This window comes from Amblyomma americanum, chromosome 1, assembly GCF_052857255.1.
Source record: "Amblyomma americanum isolate KBUSLIRL-KWMA chromosome 1, ASM5285725v1, whole genome shotgun sequence".
NCBI classification, from domain to species: Eukaryota; Metazoa; Arthropoda; class Arachnida; order Ixodida; family Ixodidae; genus Amblyomma; species Amblyomma americanum.
Genome location: NC_135497.1, coordinates 61,132,334 through 61,158,726, shown reverse-complemented (window position 1 = coordinate 61,158,726; position 26,393 = coordinate 61,132,334). Strand labels below are relative to the sequence as shown.

Genomic DNA, 26,393 nt, shown 5'->3' with positions numbered 1-26,393 from the left:
AAAGCTTAATTTTGATCACGCTGTATAGGCTGCCACAACAAAACAGCGCGATCCGGCACGAGAAGGATAATTATTCTCAAAGCAGCCAACAAGGGATAATTTTTCTTTGAGCAAGGCCAGCTGTTGTTAATGTGGTGAATTTAAGAGGGTCTTTCCCTCAGTTCTGTTTGTGTGTGCAAAGGAAGAGAGAGAGACAACTTTTTTAGAATAGAGTGCATAAGTACACTTATACAGAAAAAGTGCCAAATAAGGGCATTAAATACATCTGGCAATATATCTACACGTAAAAAGGGGAGTAATTACTCACTGGCATCCACCCAAGCACAGCCATACGGCTACAAAGGAAAGCTATACAGCTTTCCTTTGTAGCCTTATGGCTGCGCTTTGGTGGATGGCAATAAGGGGAGTAATTACTCATTGGCATCCAACCAAGCTCAGCCATACGGCTACAAAGGAAAGCTATACAGCTTTCCTTTGTAGCCTTATGGCTGCGCTTTGGTGGATGCCAATAAGGGGAGTAATTACTCATTGGCATCCACCCAAGCTCAGCCATAAGGCTACAAAGGAAAGCTGTATAGCTTTCCTTTGTAGCCGTATGGCTGTGCTTGGCTGGATGCCAATGAGTAATTACTCCCCATTTTTACAAATCTACTCCACCTTAGGGGTTCCCCTTAAACATTTGAGCAATATGTACACGTTCTCGATAATTTAAACTTCTGAGAGTTTGATAGAAATTTTGCGAGACTGAGAAGAAGAAGCGCGGAAATAGTCTAACGCCATCGTTACATCTTGTGAGGCACAAAATGGGGCGAAAAACTGGTAGGTTGTGTGCGTTCACACTGGTTCTGCATATTGGAAACACTGTCGCGCAAGCAATGGGCCAGCCACTAAGGTGAGGATTGTATTAACAGCACTTAACATGATGAGTAGATAGATTTCTCCGTAAGGTGATACAGCGTGATATAGAACAGGAAATTGGACAATTTCAAAAAGATGGAAATTGCTTCCATGTGCTTGAAAGGGCACTGGAGATATATATAGATCTTTGCGGATGTTGGAGGAAAGGCACCGTGGAGACGTCGTGTAAAAGAAGCCAATTGTCATTCTGTATATGAAGTGCCTGGTGACCTCAAGCGGAACGGAAGGCCTGAAATATGCTAATACCATACTGTTTAATCAGAAAAGGGCGTGGTCAAAAATTAAAAAAAAATTGGTTGATTTTCTTACTGTTCCTTCCTTACAATGAATGCGCGAAGATTATTGCTGAAAGAATAAAATAAACACTAGACTTCAATCAACCAGAACAACAGGTAGTAGGTTTTTGGAAAGGATAGTCGACAACTGATTATATTCAAATAATCAATCAGATGACACAGCAATGCTCAAAATATAAGCAGTCTCTTACACAGTAATAAGTGAATAATTACTCATTACCATCCACCCTAGCGCACCCGTACCACTACAGAGGAAAGCTACACAGCTTTAACAGAACTTCGTAGTTAAGGAAAGTTGGTTAGCTGAATTGGTGAAGCGACTGTTTCGGACAGGCGGTGACCCCGTGTTCGAACTCCAGATCAGAACGAGTCATAGTTCTCGATTTGGGTCTCCGAATACCTCCTGCAAACAGGCCTGTAAATACCTCCTGTAGATAGATACGGCCAAACCCGGATATATCCAACTACAAGGGGATCGCGAAATAGCTCTTTATATAGATAATTCTATATATAACAAATGACCAACAGATAAGCTTATCTGCATCATAGAAACAAGGTGCATTGCACCCACGCAGGTGACGCACTCCTTGCATCGGCGTGCTGCCCGGCGCCACACTGGCAGCACGCCGCTCGCTGGGTGTTGTTAGGCCTAGCTTGCTTTGCATCGAAGCCGCAGCAGACGGTTCATTAGACCTAGCCAGCGCCTATAACAATGTGCCCAAACCTACCACCAGTGCACTTACATATAATAATCACTTATAAACACTGAGCTGCAGTTGCTTTCCGCAACGCCATCGGCAGCGAAGCAAGCCAGGCGAAGTGCGCCGCTAAGCTTTAGTTATTTAAGTTGGCTTCACCGCAGTACTGAAATGTAGCGTGGAAAAGGGGTGCAACAGATCAAAAACTACCCTCAAGCACACCTCACTTTCACCTCGTCGCACGGTTTCGCAGCCCTAGCGCTGCCACCAGCTGCTCAAGGCCGCGCAGCCGGCTCGCCTTTGCGCGCGAAAAGTCATTCGAAGGGCACCCTGGGAAGATGCGCCCTCGGAAGGGCGCGGCGCGCAATTCGCTATATCGAACGACCGACGAAATGGGAGTTCTGCATGCTGCGCCACTGACCTGTACTTTTACACAGGATTTTCAAGGGGATAATATGTGTGTTAGATGTAGCCCATAATTTGAAATATCCGGGTTCGATATATCCGGGCTCGACTGTAACGGTGGAGAATCTCAGTACTATCCAATTTACTGATGCCATTATCCTCCCAAGAACTTAGCACCCTAAAGACGCGGGTTCGACCCCGGTCACGGCGGTCGCATTTAGGTGAAGGCGACCGGCTAAATGCTAGGAAGGTAAACCGCAACCCGTAAGCGATGTTGTTCTAGTGACGAACGATGTGAGAGCTCGCTTTGATTTTTCTTTGTTTGCTGGAGGGGGGGGGGGGGGGGGTGTTATTACCTCCGATCGCCTGCACCAAACAATCCCTGGATCCTGTAAAAAAACTGGCTCGGTTTCTGCAGCAATTTACTTTGTAGTTGCTGTACGAGAGAATGAATACCTTCGAAATAAATGTCGCACAGCGGGGCTTGATCATTGCACCTATGTTTCACATATGGGTGGTACATGGCACAGAGAAAGGAGGGCTGCTTGCACGCGGTGCCTTTGAGTTCGAGCAGTTTTAACACTTCGGTTAAAATTTTCAGCAAATATATAGTGAAAAGGGGAGGCTATAATAAACTCAAGTTTCTCATCGGTCTGCTGTATTATATTTTAGGATTAACAAATGCGTATTTTGGAAGCATGTATAGTTTGTTTCGTAGACACCACTCTCCTCTCCCGTTTTTGCTATCCCGTAAGTAGGGCCCATGGTAGAGGGAAAGCAGGAGGACGGGATTCTCGACAGCACAAGACGAAGTGAACAAGGGTTAAGGGGAAGCCTTATAATCTGCTGGCCAACGTTCTGAGAAGAGGACTCGTCTTTGTCTGACCCAGACGAAGTCGTCTTGTCGAAACGATGGCCAGCGGATTATAAGGCTTCCCCTTAACCCTTGTTCTCTTTTATTTGGTACTCGTAGGTAGGGTTCAATCTTCGCACTCTCCAGCGCAGCTCTCGATGGCGTTAAGACTTCTTATTTTGTCTGAAAAAAAAAACTATGTCACAGTACACCGAATGTAGGGCTGAACCGAGTCCCGGACAGGTTTGGGAAGATTCAGTTAAGGTTCGACTCCCTGCTTGCGTGTAACCGTTAGGGGCGTTCTATCTTTCCTAGGATTTCAGTGTAGAAGTGTTCGACGCCACTACGGGAAGAACTAGTCAGACCTTGGTAAGCTGCACTGTGTGAATATTTCGCTTTATTTTCATGCGACGGTCTTAGAGATAGTCGGGTCCTATGCGACGGTAAGCAAAAATAATTGAGTTGAGCGGCCGTTCAGCGTGGATCACATCAACGGATGACGCGGGCCTTACTCTAATTGCGGAACAAACTTGAACAAGAGAAGGAATGGAAGCGTCAGTCCACTGACCAAGGTTTCGGCAAAGATGCTTCTCTTCATCCACGCGAAGAAAGTACGCTGGTCGAGAGGTTGATCAGCGGACTCGGGCTTCCCTCCCTCTCATTGTTTAAGTTTATGCAACGAAGAACCATCTCCGTTCGTCATTCTACACTGGATTCTGATGCATGTGTGACGTTTGGCGCAAGCGTCACGTGTAGTTACGAAAATGTGCGTCGCGAAGTGTTGACAGCTCACCTTCGAGATTATCGTCCTCCTCATCGTAATCCTCGTAATCCTCTTCGTCCTCGTCGTTGAGTGACCCTGTGCTCGCCGTGGAGATGATGCTGTTGGTTCGGCCAGGTGCAATCTTCCCTTGCGGGACGCCCTGCACACGAAGGGAGGGCATGTTTGCTCACATTCTCCGAAAGAGGCTACGCTGCAACCTCTCCCGGCGCCTTGCAGCTAGAATGTGCGCACTCAAGTTCGAAGCATTATCTGCATTAATGGCTAAAGAAAAGGCTTGGGGTACTTGTTTTTGGTTTAAAGACTCAGATATGACAACTAGCGCGCGAAAAGCACAAATGAGGAGAAAGAATTTTTTTTTTTGGGGGGGGGGGCACTTAAGCTCTGCCTTAATGTTTATGGGTCCCGCCATCAACTCCACTTGATCTAATTAGCCCACTACTCGATAACGTGCGCTACAAATATTGCCAGATCACATTATACACGGATGTCATGTGACACAAACATGCAGTCGTTCGCGTACACTCACCCTTCATGGACATGCACTTTGCTACTCGCTCAGTCACTGCTCCCTTAATTATAGTGCCTTTCTAATCGCACACATACTCATAAGCATACAGTCGTAAGCTGCCACATTATGTGAAAGATTACACGACATACATAAAAAAACGCGCTTTAGCCGAGCGGTACGAGCATGCCTGCGTTGCCGAGGGGTAGCGCGTATGACATTTTTTGACACTTGCTCTTTTCTGTAATCTACTGCAGCCAGCTTTAAATATGATAAAACCTCCTACAGGATGTTGCAGAAGTTAAATATATCTTCCTCTTAACTTGATTCGTCATCATCATCATCATCATCATCATCATCATCATCAACACCAACATCACCCTGACTACGCCCACTGCAGGGCAAAAGCCTCTCCCATGTCTCTCCAACTGACCTTGTCATTTGCCAGCTGCGCTCACCGTATGCAGAGAGATATGCAATCGGCAGCAATGGCCGTAATTGATAAACGCACAGAATTGAGCAATTTGAGGTAAACGAATAAAAAGAAGCGCTCAATTTATATTAGCCGAGAGAGACCCCGTAGCAGAGACTGCTGCACAAGACATAAATCACTGCAGCCGCTGTAGTACCTCTCCGCCGCTGGCGCCGCAGTGGCGCGGCTGTCGACTGACCAATGGAAGATGACGACAAAAAGATACGAGTCGCTCGTCGCTGTTGCTCACATCTGCGCTCCATAACGCATGACTCGCGCAAAAAAGAAAGAGTAGCAAGTACCTTAGCAGACTTCAGGGGCAAGGCTGGTGTCAGAGGTGGCCTGAGTTTCTTGTTCTTGATCAGGACCTTGTAGCGTAGCTGGTTAGGCGACGGCAGGCGGGCTTCGTCGCAGACGTCGTTGGAGAACAGGAACTGGGTCTGAAGTCGTTCCCCGAAGACGTTCTGCACGAAGATATGCAGGGGTCAGGCGCCACCCGAGCGAATGACGACGAAGAAGTAGGCAAAGTGGAGTAATTTGCCTGAGAGTTGTTTTACTCAACATGACATCGAAATCGTGCTTATCAATTAAAAAATCTCTTGAAGAAAAGAAAAAAAGACGAGGCAGCTTGCGTTTGATTCAGAGTCTCTTGCGTGTGTGGCAAAATTTAAGACGCATAAGCGGAGATTAACGCTACTGGGAGGAACACATGCACCTCGTGGTCTCACCCGGAACTACTATGTACATATTCTTGACAAGGCTGCCAGCTCGGAGCGATTTCCCAACTGAGTTTTCAGTGTTGTGTAGCAAAAAGGCAGTTCTGGTTCTTTGAGGGAATATTTTGCTCGCTGGTTTACTGAGCATATTTAAGCTAATTTTTTTTTCTGGACGGATATTTAGATGCTGACGCCAGCAACTTGACATGAAAACACAGTAATGCGCGGAAGCCGCAACTACAGATATTAGTGCCGAGCGCCTTTAATCGATACTCCAAGGCTTGGTAGGGGAACTGCAGCCCTTGTGCTATAACACATCGCTGGCAACGACTTCACAGCATTATGTTTCACGCGCGGAAGTGAAAGGTTTACAACATTTTAAGGAATAAAACAGAAATAAGTCACTGAATGTTTCTCAGTTATGTAAAAGCTTAAACAGCTGAGAAAGAAGAAAGCAGAAATTTTTAACAATTTCGGAGAAAAAAGCGGACTGAGAAATGTCGAAAAACCTATTTTTTTAATCGAAAAACAAATCACATAAAAACCATAGGCACGAAGCTGCATCGCTCACCGTAAATATCTGGGCCATTTTCGCTTGCTGCGGTAGTGAGCAGTGGTTCTCGATAGAGAGAATGATCGGGAAAGGCGAAGTGGCGAACGAGCTCTTGTGGATCGCTTCCACAACACTCTGTAAGAGAAAGGTTGAGCAGGCTGAACAAAAAGCGCAAAACTGCGTCACGTGATCAAAGCTCCTGTTTAATAATGTAATAATGATCAGCACTTGTCAAGGGAGGAGGAGGAGGTGTTACCTGTCAGGTATGGAACTGTAACGCCGACGAAAAAGATGGATGGGAAAGTACGAGCACGGTGAAAGAAAAGCCGAGGTCGCTCTCACCTTGAACGGAATTTTCGAAGTAAGTGTGTGGCCGTGGTAGATGACGGGTATGCCGTCGTCACCGTCCCAACAATCTAGCTCCACGCATCGACATCCTCTTAGCAGGACCTGAAGAACAGTGACACGAGAGCAAGTTAGCTTCGTAAAACTGCGCGCTATCTGTCAGTGCCGAAATAAGCGCGAACGGCGGCTCTGCCGGTCAGACGCCCACCTCACTGTAGAGTTCCACAGACGACTCTCCTTTGAGCTGGTGGCCGGTCAAGTATGTGTTATGAGAAGAGGCAATGTAGTAGTGAGACAGCGGCTTGTCCATGTTCTGCGATACAAACACATGTCTCAGTACAGTGAAGGTTACACTGTCGTGGCGTGAACTGTAGAAACGTATATAGCTGAGCCTCACCGTGTTTGCACCGGGCGGAATTATTTCCGGCACAAAAGCGTAGTTGTCCTTGTCCAATAGGTACCTTGCAAAGCCTTCGAAAGAGAGCAGGTTCTTCTCTCTGAGGACGTTATCAGGCTCATGTCGCTGGAGAGACGAAGCAAGCGAGAAACAATTAGAAACTGCAACGAATATTTACAGGAACGTGGCCCAGTGCAGCCCTATACACTCCAATTGCTTAAAATGCGGCATTTGTTCTTCTAGAAGTGTCTATGTGAAAGAAACAGACTTTTAATCGCCTAATCTTAGACCATCCCTCATAGAAACTGACGGCTGCTGGATACTGACATCTACTAACGTTCAGTGGTGGCACCTGGCAAACTTAACGGAACGCTATGTGTGATGACCAATTACAGGAAAAGTGTTGGACTTCAAACAGTTTAAGAGTTTGCCGTTTATTGTTGCTGATCAAGCTTCATCTGTAAACATACCAAAATAATTAATCAGTTGTACTATGCTTCAAAAATGTTTTACTTGGCTGCATATCGGCGAAGCACACCGAATTAGCCTTGCAGCTTCGGCGTAATATTTAAGCGCGCAACTAACTGCCTGCAAAGAAACACAGTTATCATTATGGCAGACAATTAGGCGGGAAATTTGAGTTTTCGGATTAGTGCGGCACATGCTAGTAACAACGTGAGCATGTGCATTCTCTGGAGGCATATTGTTGTAACCTTCGTTTTCCCGTTCATTCTTTTCCTCCTCTGTGATTGGCAGGAGCTGCCCCCCTCCGATGACAAAGATGGTATAGTTAACATGTCATGTCAGACGCTGGCTTCATTATCAGAGGAGGAGCTTGCCAATGACAAAGAAGCAAAATACGGCCTCGGAATTCCTACACAGGGCACGCTCAGTGTCAACCCGGCCCAAAAAATTTACGGACCACAAAAAGTAGCCCAAAGTCGACACGTGCAGTCGTCCCTCACGTCGCGCGACCAGCCCGAGAGACATTTAGGGTTATTTTTCTCTCCTATCCACGGCCTGTAAACTTCTGACGTCATGTGAATACCACACAGTGAACCGGGAGAAGCAAGGTTTGGCAAGATTCGATTCACCTGAATAAGTCTGATAACTTCTTCCTCGGTCAAGTCTTCTTTCTGGCGAGTCGCCAAAAACTTTCTGAAGTCGGCACACTCTAGGACGAGCCTCTTCGAGCTGTCGACCCCCGCACAGTTGGAAACAATGCTGGCAGTGGCGATGGCATCGCAAATCTTTTTCTGTTCGGGGTCCACGTACTCGAACCTGCTGCTTCGGGTCAACAGTCCTGCGGAGAGCGAATAGACAGCCGGAGGATTATTGAATTTCTGCTGAGCTGCCAGCAGAGGGATACTGGGGCTGTATTTGCAGTCAGTGGAAGTTTCTTCAAGAGCTCGGAGAAAACTTCCATTACGAAGGAGACAGGGAAACATGAGCAATGCGGTGCAGGAGATGAGGTTGAGGTGTTGAATGCTACAGGTGGGGTTAGCCTTGCTTTATCTGCCGGCAATTGCTCCACCGCAGCGTCCCTTCGATATTAACAATGCCGCATCTACCCCGCTAAGCGCACAGTCTCTTATAATAGCACACATTCTCTCCCGTAGTCACCATCTATGCACACAATCAATCCACACAGTTCACATCAAAGACCACTCCAGAAGTCAGCATCTATGCACATATTCAGTCACAGTAGAACATAGGCCATTGTAGTGCCACAATCCATACACACATTCACTCACAGTATAAAGTATTCCACTCCGGAAGACACAATCTACGCACACATTCAATCACAGTAGGCCATAGACGCAGGCATATCAACAGCGCGTGCTGGAGACTGGATCGACAAGGGGCTACGCTGCACGCCAGGAACCGTCGTGGAGCGAATGATTGCCCGCGACGGTGTTCGTTTCAGTGCGAAAAGCACTACTTCCCGAGGTCTAACCGGCTAACCGAGTTTGTACGAAGCTTGACCTTCAAGGTGACCTTTGAAAAACCTAACATAGCAACAGCTCACGCTGTAATGAAATAAATATTGCTGCGACTGAGCTTCGAAGCCGTGGCTGCGCGAACAGATCAGCTTCGCTGGCCACTGCACGAGGGCACTACGCTATCGCCACAGCCGATCACGCCTCGTGTTAAACTGCAACACACTCTAGCACTGTTCATCGCACATCGTCGTCTTCATCGACTTCCATCTGTGGAACGAACAGATCAGCTTAACCTCGATCAGAGCTTAACCTGAGTCTAATATCGTCGCCATACTTCCCCATGACCCAGCAAAGCAAAACCATGAGTCAGTCAGGCTAAACACATGCTTCGCACGTCTATTCGGTTTAAGTACGTTAAAACCATACTAATGTTTCCGGCAGTTTCACCGAATGCGAATTGTGTAAGATAACGGGGGAGTGGACTGCGATCTCTGCGAGCCTCTGAAAAGCGATAAAGCCCCTTTGTGGCGCTTCAAGAACGATGTTCTCGGTTAACTGGGCGGGCAGTTCTGCTTGGTTCAAGATAGACGTGAAGTAGCCTTTTTATACTCTTGCATACCAATAAAAACAGAGGCGTTCATGAGGCGCAAAATGTGCTCTACGAGCTTTTCTTCCTGCATCGCGGAAGAGGTCACCTTTACGGTTGCACCGCACTTTAATAAAGCGCTGGATCCTTAAATTTGCTTTTTGCACACCTTTTACGAGCACCTTTTTGGCACACCGACAGCTTTCTTTGCAGTGAGCACATTGCTCATAAACGGCCTCCAAGGGCTTTCATCTTCATAGCATCTTTCATAGCATTTTGGGCCGCACAGGAAACACCAATGTAACCCTGCGTTTTTTATTCTTTATGTCTGGACCAGCGTATACAAAGGAACGTATGCACTTACAGCGTCAAATAAAACGGGAACAAGACAATTGCAACGGGAGTAACAAAACGAGAAGATTTTTACTTCAGTTAAAGGAAAACCTCTTCTTGGAAGAGGTATTGGACTACGCCTTCATTTCTTCTCTAGCAGCTATTATTTTTGCGGCCCTGTTCTCGCGATTCAGTTGCCCTGTTCGCGTTCCATTTGACGCTTACGGTACATCTAACACGCAAAAGCAAAAGTAGACAGGAGCAGGGGAAAAAGCGATAACACAACGTGGACACGGCATTCAAGACGCGCTTTTCTCTGAAGCTCTCTCTCTCTCTTTGCAATTCTGGCAGATACAACCGAAAAAGGAGGAAAGGGAAATACATTTAGCTCTAGTTTTTGGTCTCAGGGCTGTTCATGGTTGCATAAACAGACGCTTCAGGATAAAGCGACTAATCTACATTTCTGCGTTCATAGCGCACCCGAAGACTCCGCCAAGTATACGCATTAGAAAAATTTCCAGACCAATTCCATCCAGGCTGTAGCACTCGCCCGAGCCATACCGCCGGAATTCTAAAGGTCTGCCAAAGCCCCAACCAAGACTCTTTTTACTGCATTGATAAACTATCGCTACTTGGGCACTGTAGCAAAGCTCGGTGACCGTCACAAATTAAGCCTAAGCGGTGCACAAACTCTTGAAGAACACCGATTACGATCAGACCGCGTCCGCGAGCGTGCGCACTCACCGAGCACTTTGGGCCTTGTCCTGGCCGATTTTGGCGAAGCCGTCTCCTCCGCAGCGAGTTCTCCAGCTGTCACTTTGGAGTTGGTGGCCACGCTTTCAAATATGTCCTTCAGGTCCTTGCGACAGCGCACCATAAAAGAGCGGAACAGCTCCGCGAACTCCAGAAAGTTCATCTGGCTGGAGTGGGTGATGGCTGGTCTGCTCAAGAGGGAGGACGCTTTCGACGTGCTCGCCGCCACCTGGCAAGACCGTTCCCTGCAGGACAAACGCCGTTACGAACAAGGGCAGCAGCGCAGTGCTTCGGGCTTTAAAGCGCGCATGCGCAGAAGCGCGAATGTACAACAGCTTTATTTTTTAAAAGTAGTGTTAATGCTATCCTTGTGGAATGCGTATTTTTCTGTGTTGTTTTCTCGTTTGCGTCACTACTTTCCGAATTTTAGCATCCATTGCAGAGGGTTTCGTCTCTAGGGCCAGGGTGGCGTAATTTTTACCCGTCATGCTGTTCATGTTCAGGCCTACACGGTAAACACCCTCCATGCCCACTTCCTACGTCATCAGCGCTGGACAAAACCACCGAACTTTCACATACGGCAGTGGGACGAAAGGATAGCCGTGGAAAGCAACTGCGCTCAACAGATGTACATGTAAAACGTTCTTCGCAGGATTCCGTAAAACGCCGGATGCCCGGCGTGGTGTCTTCCACTGTAACATAGCGTTGGCTGGGATAGATAACCGGTAGAGTGGCACCGACAATATCAAATCAACTTAAGCACATTGTGCGTTTCGGTACCACCAAAATATATTGAAGCTGATTTTATTGCGGCATACTCGCAATGAGAACATCGGAATAGATTCATTTTTTAAGAGTGCTATCTCGATGAATTAAAGGTGAGTTTAGACGAGGGTTAGGTGAGCATAAAGAAATGGCCGCACAAATCAGACCACGTGTTGCCGCTGATAACGTTACGACGGAATACTACTTCATAATATATCGTTAGGCAATACCTGCACGACTGCTGATGTTTCAACTGAATGAAATGCGTTTTCGTAGTCTATGAAAACTATATACAGATACTGCTGTGTTCTGCACATTTTTCTATGACCGGAACAAGAATGTCAAGGCCGTGGCCGAATGCTCTTTCCGGAAAGCCACCTGTTCTGTTGGCGAATTGTAGTCCATACGATTACGTTTAACGATTAAAGACTGACGGGTACTAGTAAACACTAGAAAACAGCGTGAAAAAATTGGCGGTGGTTTAGCTCTGGTTAAACCTGGAGTGACGCGATAGCTACAGCTGGCTGAGTGGAACTTGGTCACGTGACCAACCACGTCACGAACCACGTGATCAGCCGCGGCGCCGCGCCCCCGGCAGCTGCTCTGCACCACGTGACCAACCACGTGATAGCGTGGCGGCGCAGCCACGCTGAAGGCTCGAAATGCTGTCGTAATGTAGCTATTGCTACAAAAACCGGCCCAAGCCAGCACACTTCTCGAGTGGCTTAGAGAACAAAATCGAATTGATGACATCCCAGCGGAAACTAACAGGATAAATTATACTTGGCGGGATACGCAATGCGACGAACAGATTGCCGATAGCCTGTAAAGGAAGCAGAGTGGATTCCATTGGAAGGCAAACGTAGCGGGAAGCGGGGGACCTAAAAACCAGGTGAAGATATGAGAGCGAAATTTACCCGGTCAAGCGGGTGAGTGGCTGGCGCAAGGCGGCGATAGTTGGACACCGATGACCTCTGTTCTGCTGTGACGTAACCCGGCTGATGATGCTGACGGTGATGGCTATTTCGCGCTCTTCAAACATTTAATGCGACTGCAACTACGTGGCGCTGGGCGAGAATGGCACAAGACGCCTCACCTTCGTAAATTATTCCCACTTCTGTCACACCCCCCGGCAAGGGAAAAATAACGGCTGCGTCGTGCCTTAAGCGCGGATAGCCCTCCACGCGCCCAAGGCACCAAATAGGAGAGACACGCTTCGGGAATGTGGTGCTATTCGGCGGAACAGTTAGTGCAAACCGAACGGGCTTCTACAAACACGTATGAGAAGTATGAGTCCCTCATAGCCTGCGTCGCTTTGGAACGTTAAACGAAATAAAAGCAACCAATTTACAGAGAAACGGGTCTTCCCCGCATCGGTGCAGGTCATGCGCATGCGCGAAGAGGAGGGCCGCTTACTTGTACCCCGTGGCTAGAGTGGTCGGGTGGACGATGGGGATGCCGCCCTCGGTGCGGTTGAGGTTCTCGCAGGACGAGGAGCTGCGCGACACGCTCGTTCGCTGCGGGCTGCACTCCTGGGACCGAAGCTGCGGCGGCGACTTGACCGTGGCCCGGCGTTTCTTGATCGTCGGACTCTGCTTTCTCGCCGAGATGCCGCCATCGTCCACCTCCGGCAGGCACTTGGGGCCCACGTCCTGCGGCGCAGACCGCGAGAAGGCCGCGGTCACGTGACTGCATCGAACACTGCTGGCACCAGTGCCTTTCGAGACCTGTCTCTTAGTCGCGGGACCCCCAAGTAATGCGCTATAGGAAAGCTCCGTACGCCACGTATAATGAACGCATTGCCGCGCTTGCTAGAAAGCGCAGCCATCTGTTTGGAAAGAAATCGGCATCTTTTATACGCTTCATGGCCTCAGAGATCACTGACTCCTTGTTGTCCCGGAGAAGACGCGAAAATGCGCTACAGAAGTGAATACGTTCTATCTAAATAAAGAATTTTCTGCGTGAAACTGATGCTTTGTTTCCAACACAACAATCTGTATCAGTGTGCAAGAGAACGGCAGCTGGCTGCGCCCCAGTCGACGATGGCGCCTCTCGTAGCGGCTGGTTGTGCCCGTGCGCGAAACTCTGAGCGTTTTTTCATACCCTGCAAAGTGTTAAAGGAGCCCGATGCTACTCAGCAGAAGCGGCGCGTCAGTCGAAGAACCGGAAGAGAGGCTCGCCGTACTTAATCTGCCGCATCAATGTGACGTATGTAGAATACAACTTATAAGTAGCACATATTATTTCTGTTGCCCTGGTCTCTTATGCGTAAAACCTTTCCTCCCGAGAAGGAATTACTGCTCAGCGAAACAGCTGATAATAATAGTGTGCGTGCTTTCTGCAATACGAGTATTTTGATTTCACTGCTGCGATTTTCCCAGAATGCATGATGGCTACGCTGCACCATCCTGACCAGAGGTAAAGGGAAGAAGCGAGCACGTAGCATTCAATGCTGCGATCCATCTCTGATGGATCTCCGGAGAACCCGTGCAGTGCATGCGAACCACTGCGGAGGCTCTCTGAACCTCCTCATGCCTATAAGAGTATTTTAGGACGCTGCATGGCTTTTTTCTTTGTGTCCACGCTACAGGTGCACTCTGGAGGAGGATACTGCCTAGAATTGTCGCCTTTACTAATATGTACTCTACACTGGGAGGGGTGTGCTAAACATATCCGCTTCATTTCTCCGTTTTGCCGCGCTGCCCAGTAAAACATATCGGGATCGCTAAACGCTTCAATCCATCACCTTGTGCATTTTCCTTACTTTTGTTAGATGCTTTAACCATGGAGTCGTCGCGGTACGACCGAAATCTTGGCGTAGTTCATTTTTCGTTCCTCCCACAATGGCGTCAGTTACTTATGAACAAATTTGGTATTTGTCAGCAGTGTCCCATTGCGAATGGTCGCAGCGTGAGTTGTATAACTTACCCGAACAGTTGCTAGTGACGTCGAGGATTTCTTTTTCCGCAGCTTGGTTGTGCTCATTCCAAAACTCGAGGCCCTCTTGAATGCCGAAGATGTCGATTCGACTGAGGAGCTGCTTCCCAAGGAATTCAGCGTCCATTTTCTCCCACCGAAGACCTAGATGAAAAACGAGATGGAATATATATTTTCCAGTTACTAGAATGTGAATTAAAGACAGTAATATTTAGTGAAAGGCTCGCTGTGTCATGCATAGCACCGAACGCAAGGTACATTTCAATCTACAGTACTTCATAAGGTGCGATATCAACAGCATTCCCTAAATTACTTTGAAGCGACAACTCATCAAAGAAAAGCAAACTGAAAATAAGGCAGCTGCTAATAAGCAAAACCACATTATCAGTTCCTTGAGTACGTTGCTCATTTACAGCCTGTCGAATTTAATTCGAAAGCAGTGGAATATGAATGGCAATGATTTCCGAGTGAGGCCAGTACTGCTTTGATGTTCCACATTCTGACATCCTGATCCGGTTAAGTTGTAAAACACGTCTTAAAGTCCACCAGTTCAGTATACGACGACAGCTACGAAAGGTACACAGAAATCTGATCTGGCGAGCACATTTCCAAATATCCTCAAGATTATATATGCAGTCGATTCCGTCTATATAAAGCCCGGATGTATCAAATTATTGCTCATATCAAATAGCCAAAACCCCTCCTAGAAAACTGCATACAAAAGTATAGCACTACTGTTAGCATGTATCGAAATCCCGTACAGCAGAACATTCGATATATCGAACACTACACATGCCCCTGCATGTGGCGCGCTTCCGCGGTGTTGTTGCGGTTAGCCTTCGGTCTGGAGCACCTATTTTCAACGCGACACTACTGTAATGCCAAGAAGCCGACGTTAAGTACATAGCTCGTCATACGGTGAAGCCAACCTTGCTGACCGAATGCTAGCGGCACCTCTCACCTGGCCTGCTTCGTTCCCGAAACTATTGCGAAAATCAACTGGAACTAAATTTTAATGATTGTTCTGTTTATATTGCCCCGCTGATAGGCTTATGCCTCTCATGGTATACGATGGTTAGTTCCAAAGCTCCGTCCGCTGCGGTTTCGATGCGAAGCAGGCGAGGCCTCGCGACACACCAACGAGAGGCGCGCTGCCAATACGCCTCTGGGCTGCACGCTCTACACGAAGCACGCCCCTAGCGTGCGTGCACCGTATTGTTGCTCCTACGTTGCAGATAAGCTTATCTACTGCCATTGTTTTATGCGCCGATTGACTGATACATCGAACTATTTCTCGACCCTTTTCGAGTTCGATACATCATAGATCGCATTTCCATTACTGGCAAGCCATATTATATGAAATAAACTGCCACTAAGTACTCGACTTTCGCTGTCTCAAAATTTGCTCACACTGAAGTGTAGTCTGCAGCTGAAGACATCAAATCAGTGGTCACATTCTCTAAACTGTTCGTGTGAAAGGGCGGCGCGTGATTGGCCGGCAGTTTCGTTATCGTACGCCGCGGGCTCTCACAACCGCCAGAGTGATGGGCTCGAGCCGATTGCGAAACAGCTCTTACGTACTAACCACTCTGAGGTTGCGGGCAAACCGTACTTCCACTGCTGCGCCAATAGATGGTTAGAAAATCACAGGCTTGGGATAAAACTGTTAGTGTTTGCTGTTAGGTTAGTTGAATGCTGTTCAGAATGTTATGCGTAATTAAAAAAATTCTGCACGTCTGTCGTGCTTTACCTTATAATAGTGCCTATCGGAGAAAATACACAGAGTGCCCACTGGCTGTGCGGGCAACGTTGCGGCGAAAGGTTTGTTGGTGTTTTCCTTCGCTTCGGACCAATAACGGGAGGAGCGTGTATCTTAAGGATTGCAGGATAGAGAAAAGAGCGGTGCGCACCTTGATGGCCTCGGCGGGCGTGGGGCCGATGCAGCTCTGCTCGCGGAAGTAGAGCTGAAGGTACGTCTCCTTGAGCCAGTGGATACGGCCATCGCAGAGTTGGCGCTGCTGCTTGAGCATGGACACCAACCGGCGCAGGCTGTCGTACCAAATCACGGACAGGAAGTTGGGCAGGATGAACTCCAGCACGCGGTTCTCGGACAGGCCCGCGCCAAACTTGAACCGCAGCAGGTTCTGGTCGCTGAAGGAGTCTTCGAGGCCGTGACGCTTGGCCACGGCGGCCACCTCGATCGAGCTGCGACACAGCACTATCTCCTTGACCACGTTGAGGTCAAGGAAGCCTTCTTCGAGACCTGCCAGGTAGGACTCGCCAGTGTCGTACTTCTGACTCAGCCCGACCGGCACGTTCTCCTCGATGTTGACGCTGAGCGCATAGTCCTGCGGTCCGGAGCCCCTGAGCGCGCTCCACGCCGGCTTGCACCACGTGATGGTGGCGTTGCTGCGCTCCAGGCGCACGTAGCAGAGAGAGGAGCGCGAGCCGTCCTCTTCCCAGTGAACCATGGTGCAGCCGTGGTGCAGGATCTGCAGCTGGTGGAAGTCCACGCGGTCCACGGTGAGCGGAACCATGCTGATGTGGTGGTCGTTGGCCAGCTCCTGGATGGGGATGTACGCCTCCGGGTCTTGGAGGTACAGGCTGTCGTCTTCCTTGCAGCTGGTCTCCTCCCGCCTGCGAACGCGGTGCCCGCTCAGTAAGTGGAGCGCTCCTGCCGGAGAAGGCGATCTGACCACGGGGTTGATCTGATTGAATTCAGATCGCGTGCAGCCATAAAACACAGAAGACCGAGAAGGTCCTGATACTGGACAGCGCGAAGAACTGGCCCCGTTCGTTGTGTACAAAAGCGGAGGGTCCACAACCGATACGATCGTATAATGTGTGGAACGTCACCGCTTGCGAGCCTCGCCCTGAGTGTCTGCTGAAAGATGCTGGCCCAGACTTGCGTATGATCCCTAAGCGTGGACGTTCGTTATTATAATTGCGAATGAAAAACGTAACAGTGCTTTGGAAGCAGTCGAATGCGATACTTTAGCACGTTCGCGACCTTTTGTCCGGTTGTTGTTGCACAAATTCACCGCTCTGGACAGGTTCAAGGTCCTTGAACTTGCGTACCTACGTACGCAGTCACAGGCAACCACCGTTTCTTGCAGCCTGGGACATGTTCTGAACGATTTAATAAGAATTAATAATCAATAACGAGAGAGTTGCCATAAATTTGGGGCCGGTTGCGTACGAATAGGTCGACAACAGCAATGGAATCTGAATCTGAGCGCTGTCGCTGAGGCAGTTGACATTTTCACTTCTGTCTACAGTGTTTTTCTTCGCCCGTAAACCACCCATCTTGAACGAAGCTTTTAGTTAGCACAACGCTCTAGGACGGGATTTTCAATGGGAGCTATCTCCCTAATGCATTTGGCCTGCCCGTCTGGCCAAATGTGTTTACGCTCAAGACTTCGAGCAAACGTGACTGATACAAAATTAATGAGCACAATGCACTTGAGTAAGGCGGCGGAACTGTTTAAGTTAAGCTTTTCTCGTGTCCAGGCTTTTAAACTCGCACATGCTGTCCAAGTGTCTCTCGCAAGGATACAGGAAATACTTAAGTGCTGCCTACTACCCGTATTGCTGATAGTGCGGGAAAGCGTAGCCTACAGCATTTATGCATAAAACGGTTATTTCAGCAGGCTTTTTAGTCACGAAAAGAATAAAAATGACGCAAGCTGTCTCTAGCGCACTTCCTTTAAGGGGCAGGGTATGCTGCACAAGCCCCGGGGTACATTTTCATCGCAAATAATGCGGAATACTTACGGTTGAAACGTAAACAAAATCCCTCTTCAAAACACCCAGAGTTATAGCAGTAACGAATATTTTAACCGAGGTTTCAACCTCCTCTGTTTGCTAACTTCAATACCTCCGGCGCCACGTTGAAAAGCCCCCTTCACTTGCTGAATGCATCAGGTTACTACATATGCTTTGCAGTGGGAATATACCTTCTTTGCCATGAGTAAGCATTCCGTATATTTAGTGATCGAAATCTTCTCCGGAACTTGGGCAGCGTACCGTGCCCCTAAAAGAGAGCGCGCTAGAAGACGGCTTACTTCTCTTTTTACTTCAAAATAGACTTACTCGTATTTAAATTGTATGAAAAGCGCATTCCTGAAAAAAAAAAAATTAGGTTCCAACTGCGGGCATAGTAACGCCGCTGCTTTGTTATCCAGAGGAAGCGCAAACAGCTACGTCGTTAGCTCTACGTCTGGCTTGACATCTCTCGTGTACGTACGAAGTGCTACTTGCAGCCAGCGCCAAAAGTTTACGAGGCGCGTGGGTTGCAAGAGAGCTCAATTCCTTCGCGTTCATAACAAGCAGCCCGATGTTGAAAGGTGTGGCCTGCGCTCAGTCGCAAGGACACCGCTGTGAGCCTCTCATTTGCAGGATACGTATGTGTGTTGAGTCTTCCGCCCGTGCAAAGTCAGCAGGGTACGACGCTGTCGACTTAGCATGTGCGAAAGGAGCTCATCTGTGTCTGATAACCATGCCCCCTGTGTCACTTCTGTGGATTCCTTAGTCTTGTCAGCTGTAATTGAGACAGAAACAACTACCCCCCCCCCCCTCCCTTACCCATGAGCTAATAAAGAAGGCTCGCGTACCTTACTTCTTTGCTGTTGATGGCCACCTGTGCGAGGGCGTGCTCCCTGCACTTGTAGTGGTGATGGAATGCTTTGATGTCGTCGAGGACGCGATGCGCCTGGTGAATCTTCTCGACGTTGATGATGCCCCCCACCCCGATGCGGGTCATGAAATGATCTTCGCCGTGGAAATCGGACACAAACTGGAAATGAAAACAAAAAGCGTTATAAACCACGCGAGCACAGCAACCTTCCCGTAGCCTCGCGCTGCTTTCTCGCAATACCCCATGGATTGGACCTCTAATAGTGACCTGACGAAACAGGCCGCACTTTGCATACGCACCGTATACGCGAGAAAGAAAAATGGCGTGGAAGCATCGATGTCGACGAAATCCTGCGGCAGTTAGTGTGTAGGTGTGCGCATCACAATACTGCTGCCATTAGAGACGACAGAGTCAGTCATTGCTTAAATGACACGTTCCAGACATGCAGTATTCGCAGTGTCGACAAGCACCGACGTCACTGCACTGGTCACCGACAGAAGCGAATCAAAACTTCAGGTAGGAGATAAATGTCTATCTCCAAGAACAGTGCAGTAGAGAAGCCGATGCAGGCAGATGGCCTGAGAGTTACGTCACGTACCACGCCCAGGAGCAGATTGCCGGTATGTTTTTGACAAAAAAGCATGCTAACGTACAACCTGGGTCAAAAGTCTTCAGGCCACATGGTTTTGCATTTGAGCTATATAGTGGAGAGGCATGCACAGCCCCCTTATTAAAGGGACATTGGATAGATGTGTTCTCGGTAAAATAGATTGTGCGGCGGGGCTTGGCCGTCATTCGCTGCTGAAAAAAAAAAATACATTTCATAATTTCTCCGGCATTAGACTCAATCTCGTGGCAGCTACACCGAAAACGTTTAGAAGTGAATGGCGGTGTAGCCTGGCCTCTGAGAGTCGCGTGAAAAAGGTGCCGCGACGCGGCACGTGTACTTGCGAAATTGGGCGGTGATCTGAGTTTCGTTTTTTTTGTGTGTGTGTATTTTCAAGCTTATAAAATTCCGCTTTAAGTGAGTGCTGTGTCTTTTTTGTTAGAACGCAGCAACCTGTGGAAACAGGCCAACTTGAATTTCTCCTGAGTGTCCCTTTAAAGATCAAGAGGTCTCGAAAGGTGAGGCTGAGGCTTCCCTTCACCTTATAGAGATTTAGTGCTCGAGGGGTTGCGCAAGTGCTCCACCGCTTGGCTGAAAAGGAAACCCCGGGAGCTGAAGACTTTCGACTCTTTTGACCAACGGCCTACGCCGTTGCATTTGCTGGCATGCGCCGTTTGCTTTTGAATGACTGCTCAGGTAATTGGTGTTACGAAACAACTCGGGCTTTTAGTGCACGCCAGAGCACAGCTTCTCCAGCCGCGCGGCTTGCAGGCTTCGCGAGTGAGGGGCGATAAGGTGACGATGCGCTGGGCCGGGGCACCGGCGGACATGCTCGATTGCGCGGCCGACGCATACACTGGAACCTACGTGCTCCGGCGAACACGGCTCCTAACGGCACCGGGAAGAAGTGCGTTTCGCCGAAGCCATCACGCGTCGCTCACCGCGGCGGCAGCCAAGGCGACGGAACGACACGGCCAACCACGCCTGGCCAGACGCCTCCAGTGGCGCGCTACGGCAACATGCTTACGGAAGGCGAACTGGGCTCGCCAAACAACGAGCCGGTAGGAAGCAAACAAATCAGCGCGCGGAGAGAAGGAACAAAACAAAGAAGTGATGCGTGTGGACAAACGTATAGAATGACGTGTCAATGAGCAACCAAGCCTGTATGCGGCAATCCAACTAGAATAAGCCACTGCATCGATTGATTTACCTACTCTTACGCGCTGAAGGAACGGTTTGGCTACGAGGCTGTAGTGAGGGGCTCCGAAATAGTTTCGACCACCTTTGGTTCTTTAACGCGAACCGAAATCTCAGCGCACAGGCGTTTTTGCATTTCACCGCCATCCAAATGCAACTGCCACGAGCGGGATTGAACCCTGACCTTGGGCTCATCAGCCGAACGCCATAGCCACTGAGCCGCTGTGGCGGGTACATAAACGCATGTGATACGGATGTAAGCGCGCAGATAAAAGGAAAATAAACGGAGACACTGAACACAGAAACGGGGTTCCATGAGAACAGGGAGAAAATAAATATAAAGGCGGGCTGCAAAGACTCCAGCATGCAAACATTTGTTGCGGACAACAAGACGAGCAAACGAAAGAACACAAGGACAGTGACAAACAGAAGCGGAGTCCATTTACGGCTACGATTAAGGGAAACGACGCCTCGTCAACGCATCTGGCAAAGGCAGGCTCATAGAGAAGGCACCACAACGACCCTAGCGCATCTTTTCCCTTCATTGAATCGATTCGCTTTCTCTTTTCTGCACGGTCTTCGCACTCCGGCGTACAAATTCTTTTGGCGCGCCGCCGGCCGCCGTTAGAAAACATAGTGAACGGGTGTGAGCCTGCATGACGCCACAGGCGTTTCGTCACATTGCACTAATCGGTCTGCAGTCTAGGCAACGCGCAGCTATTAAGTATTGCAGCGGCTCCCTTCTGCCTCCAATCGGGCGCAACAAGGAGTGCAACAAGGGACCCAGGTGCGAATGAAACGGGAGATCTGAATCAGCAGCTCATCTACGCTCAGCCGCACAGGGTTCCCGAGGAGACCGCGAGAAGGAAAACATAAGACTGCCACAGGCATGGCACCGTTCCATTAATCCCGGCCTTTCTCTCGCTGCGAGGAGCTTAGCCCGTGATGAGCCGACCCCGTGTTCAGACATTGACGAAGTGTCGCGAGCGTGGGCGTCGGAAGTTGCGCGAGGCGCCGCCCTTAGTTTCCGCGCGTGCCTTCCGAATGACGCGCCACAGCCGCTGGGGGCCGCGGTTCCCGCCCGCTTTCTGCCGATAGGGTCCGACGCGCTCGTGTGAAGCGTGCAAGGGCGATCACCGCGATAGGCAGCACCTAATTAGCAAGCAGGCCTCCTCGCAAAAGTGACTCAGTGCCCACAGCACGCCTGCTGGGTGCTGTCTGCGCCTGCTATTGTTTGGAACCTCAGCGTAGTCTCTGAGTCGTCGGTTTCTTCGTTGCTTTTGAATCCCTGAGCGCAATGTCATAGCTTATACAAGGGAATTAAACACTCTTCCTCGCAGCGTCTTCTCGGCACTGAGAAAGCATGCCCTATTCTTTGTCGCACGGCTTCCTTTTTGAACACCCCCATTTCTTTCTTCTTCTAATTTATTAATTCGACCCGCCGCGGTGGCTCAGTGGTTAGGGCGCTCGACTACTGATCCGGAGTTCCCGGGTTCGAACCCGACCGCGGCTGTGCGATTTCAGTGCACGTTAAAGATCCCCAGGTGGTCGAAATTATACCGGAGCCCTCCACTACGGCACCTCTTTCTTCCTTTCTTCTTTCACTCCCTCATTTCCCCTTCCCTTATGGCGCGGTTCAGGTGTCCAATGATATATGAGACATACTGCGCCATTTCCTTTCCCCAAAAAACCAATCATTATTATTATTATTATTCTAATTTATTAACGAGTAATTACCGGTTTCTATCAGAAAATAGCTTAGTGCGCGCAATTTTGTTTCTTGAATAAATTTCTACGCGCTCAGTGGAATACGTCAGTGAAAATTCTTGCGTGAGTTTTGGAAAAAAAACAAACCAAAAACCAAAACATTAAAATGCGGAGCCGCTGGTGCTTTATGACCCTGCTTTTTATTTTGTTAAATATGGCCCGTAGGCAGTTGGAGGCATTATGGAGAACAGACAGAGAGAGAGAATGGTGAATGGAAAGGCAGGGAGGTTAACTAGGCGACGCAAGGACCGCAAAAAGAAACGGGACAGAGGCAGACGACAATATGAGGCTGTACTAAAGCTTTGCGGTTTTTATTCTTCCTTATTTCCTACCACTAACTATACCCTCCTAAGTTGGAGGCACTTGCAATGATTCGCACGCGTTGTAAGTCACATCATGCTAGAAGAAAACATTATTTGATAGTTGCTGTTATGAGACTTCATGCCCTTATGACCGTGTGAGACCCAAGGTCCAGGGTCTTCGAAATATGAAATCTAAGGTTCGACGAAATCTCGTCTGGTCGGGTGAATACATTGGCGAAAATAATGAAGCGCCGACCAAAAGGTTTTGTCAAGATGGAAGGACGTTTCGACTTCCACACGGAAGTCTTGTTCACTCGAAATATAGTTTCGTGCAATAAGCACCCAGGTGCTCCCAAACAGGGTAACTCACGCTTAAGCGACAGGTTTTCTCTCCGTCTCCAGATCATTGCATGCTAAGGTAGGCATTGTATAAGACACAAATGTATCTTGCGACGGTACTCGAGAGGTTTATACGCATACACAGTCTCCATTCAAAGGTATGAGTGGCGATTTTTTGCAGTATCAAGAGATGGCATGCGGCCTGGTTGCGTGACATCTTATTTCTCGACATGAGTCTGGTGTGTCTCTTCCCAGGTGATATATTACTTAATAAGTAATGGCTGGTTTGTTGGTTGTACATACTGAGGTCTACAGCGCAGTAAAAACGTGGATACAGGCGCCGTCAGCGCCTGTGTTTGCGTCCTTTTCGTGCCTCGTCCATGTTCCTACTGCTCGGTAGCCTTCAGTAATATATTACACTGAATACGCAGACATTCCGATTGCTCCAGGTTGTTCAGAGCGCAGAAATCTAAAAAAAACAAAAACCAGCAAACTGGAGAAGACAACACTAGCGTCGAGCATTTGCGACTCTTATACAGACCCCCCACACAGGCAAGCGGAAGGTGGCGCGGCGCGCCGCACTTGCCTCGATTTTCTTGGCCTTTTCCGAGGGCAACACGACGAGGCTGGGCATGCCTTGGAGAATAGCGCGCAGGTCTCGGAGGAAAGTGCCGAAGAAAGGAATGACCTTGGAATGCGGGATGTTGAGCGCTCTCTCCACGGCAGCCCGGTACTCTTCCGAGGGTTCCGGATTCAGCAAAGCCTGGCTGAGGAACTCCAGCACCGGAAGCTGGTCCTTGTCGGACAGCGACAGCCAGAAGGGCTTCAGCTTCTCGGACCTGCGCGTGCCGCCCTGCGCCGTCAGCTGGGCCGGTCAAAGGGCCCACGTGACGCAACGTGCGTGACGCAACCAGGCCGCGCACAGAAGCGCGCGCCGTATTGTATGAGCCGTACAGTAGGCCCAGACCTGACGGGGTGATTGGCTTTCGGTCTCAGCCCTTCCTCACAGGATGTCCGTTGAGAAAGACAGCAAGAGAAGAACTTTCCCTTTCTTATCTTTGCTTTTGCCGAGAGCACGTTCTCATCCGCGCGCGGAGAAATGAATTGAAGAGCATGCTACGTTGGCGCACTGTGCCTGCATTCATTTACGAAGCAGGAGCTGGACTCATGAAACCCGCCGCGAGTAAGGTGCGTTAGCGAATTTCCTGGCATAATCACTCGTTTCAGGTTTGCTACTGTGGTTGGCCAGCGCCAAACAGCCGATCAATCAAACCAAACATCATTGCTGGGTCTCATGCTATAGCAAAGACAACCCAACGATTACGCACCTGACGTTAAGTCCTGAGGTGTGACAGACAGCATGATATTGTGATGCTGGTGCTTTTTGGTGTAAGATTTGGGTTGAAGGTATGAACGAAATGATATGAGAGGCAGACACCGGCATCAGGGAAAGCAATTCACCTCGGACAACATGTGCCGTAATAAGCAACTGGTAATCGGTCGACGCATTTCCCAGGGTTGTTCTCCTGGCGGCTATGCCAGTTGCCCATCGTGAGATGCGGTCCCTTGTGCCGCTCCGGCGCATTCATACCCAGAAGTTCTGGACAAGCGCATTTTCAACGGGAAATAGCTTATGAACGCATTTTTTTATATCGCAATATTTCACTATATCAATTAATATACTCGAAGATATGTCCTCGGAAGGCTTACATTTTTTCGCTATTCACGTTTTTTGCTTTTAAGAACGTCCCCCATTGGTTTTCTATGGCCGTCTAAACTACTTGATGCGAGCGATGGCCAAACTTTACCACGAGACCCGCAGCTGCGCATAATACATCTTCAGTTAGGCCTTCATGCGCAAGGCCAGCGCAATACATCCTATGGGAAGCAGTGCGTACAGCTTCAAGTCGAAGAAACACAACAGTACATTCTCTCGTCATAATTCTATGCGGAACCGACGCGCGGGAATCATGAGTTCGAAGTAAGGAGCAAAACGTTTACCAGCACACAAAAAAGAAGTTGATTACTTTGCCAAGTACGCCACGCGAGCCCGTTTTTCTTAACTATTTGGAGCAGAAAATGGCTTTTTTACAATCAGCGTTTCGATGCCGAGCTTTTCCGACTAGGCCGGCGACAGTCGGCCTACCTTTAGGCATCACATAACTAAAAAAATTCTAAATAAAGCTATTTTTATTCCTATATAATTATAACCGGAAATAAATTTAAAAGCCCACATAAACCTAATTACAGAGTTGTCATCGGGAAAGAGGTGCTTCACAGTGTACACGCTACTTGAAACCTTGCAGCCTTGAAAACGTGTGACTGAGACAAGTTCGTTTTCCAGTGCTCGATATACTTCCTTACAAAACCCTGCTCGGACTCCGCCGCGCAAATCGAGGATAATAAAGCGAAAAACAAAAGCGCAGTCGATGTGGCCCTTCCCGAGCTACACCTGCATCCATCCTCATTCCCCACCCCCGCGGACGGTGCCGTCAAAAGTAAAATGAAAAGTGCTAGCTGACACATTTCGAAACGATTCCCCGTGTGCCCTAGCTCAGATGGCGCTCCGAGCTAGGGAACGAGGCTATCTAGGTTCCATAGTGACTCAGCTTCACCTTACATTTTTGGAGCGTGTACAGAAATTAAGGCAACTTTAAACATTTTTAGGTTTGTACGAGATTTATAACAGCCATCTGCGAGATGTAGAATGACTCCAAACCTTCACGGAATGATGGCTTGAAAGAATTTCGCGTTTTACTCCAAACGCCTTTTTGTCCACGAGAGGAGGACGAGCGGATAAAAACGTTCTATAAATGACTTTGGCAGAAAAATCATGCCATCCACTTGCTTTAGTCCAGCCAAAACTTCCATCGCCGTGTTGAAGTTTCCGATGTTCCAGCAGCACATGGCGATTCGCAGAATGCACGACAGCACAGCCTTGCGGTCTTCGTGCGTTGGTTGCGATATGATGATGTGTGTCACCCATGAACTCACCTGCGAGCCGAAAAGACAAAAAGAGGCAAACAATGCTTTTTGCGCGCCAGTAGGAGAGCATGAATCGGTACTGGCAGGCGATGACGTCACGGGCGACGTAACAATGCTGAATGAAATGAAAATACCAAAACTGATGACTAAAGCACATTCATGCTGATCCAGAGCGAGCAGTTAAAAGTTTTGTCAATGATGAAATTACTCATATACTCAGATAACAGCTTCTTTTCGCATTAACATCCGCTATTGGTTTGGTTTATGGGGGTTGACCTCCCAAAGCGACTCGGGGTATGAG

The 26,393-nt window shown here is 48.8% G+C and overlaps 1 protein-coding gene across 2 annotated transcripts in view; it reads right to left on the bottom strand.

Annotated features, from left to right (window-relative positions):
- The window catches only part of LOC144112865 (uncharacterized), a 565,400-nt gene that overhangs the window by 31,654 nt on the left and 507,353 nt on the right, over nucleotides 1–26,393 (bottom strand). The window contains exons 22-35 of one of the 2 annotated variants that reach the window (XM_077645682.1): nucleotides 25,956–26,101; nucleotides 23,694–23,946; nucleotides 18,873–19,054; nucleotides 16,170–16,896; nucleotides 14,251–14,403; nucleotides 12,739–12,974; nucleotides 10,549–10,802; nucleotides 8,037–8,245; nucleotides 6,943–7,068; nucleotides 6,754–6,858; nucleotides 6,543–6,650; nucleotides 6,219–6,335; nucleotides 5,234–5,395; nucleotides 3,964–4,093 (exon numbers count right to left, since the gene is read on the bottom strand). In XM_077645682.1, the coding sequence (XP_077501808.1) occupies nucleotides 3,964–4,093; nucleotides 5,234–5,395; nucleotides 6,219–6,335; nucleotides 6,543–6,650; nucleotides 6,754–6,858; nucleotides 6,943–7,068; nucleotides 8,037–8,245; nucleotides 10,549–10,802; nucleotides 12,739–12,974; nucleotides 14,251–14,403; nucleotides 16,170–16,896; nucleotides 18,873–19,054; nucleotides 23,694–23,946; nucleotides 25,956–26,101 (2,908 nt within the window). Of the gene's footprint in view, nucleotides 1–3,963; nucleotides 4,094–5,233; nucleotides 5,396–6,218; nucleotides 6,336–6,542; nucleotides 6,651–6,753; nucleotides 7,069–8,036; nucleotides 8,246–10,548; nucleotides 10,803–12,738; nucleotides 12,975–14,250; nucleotides 14,404–16,169; nucleotides 16,897–18,872; nucleotides 19,055–23,693; nucleotides 23,947–25,955; nucleotides 26,102–26,393 lie in introns of both variants that reach the window. The other variant, XM_077645681.1, reaches the window with a different exon arrangement.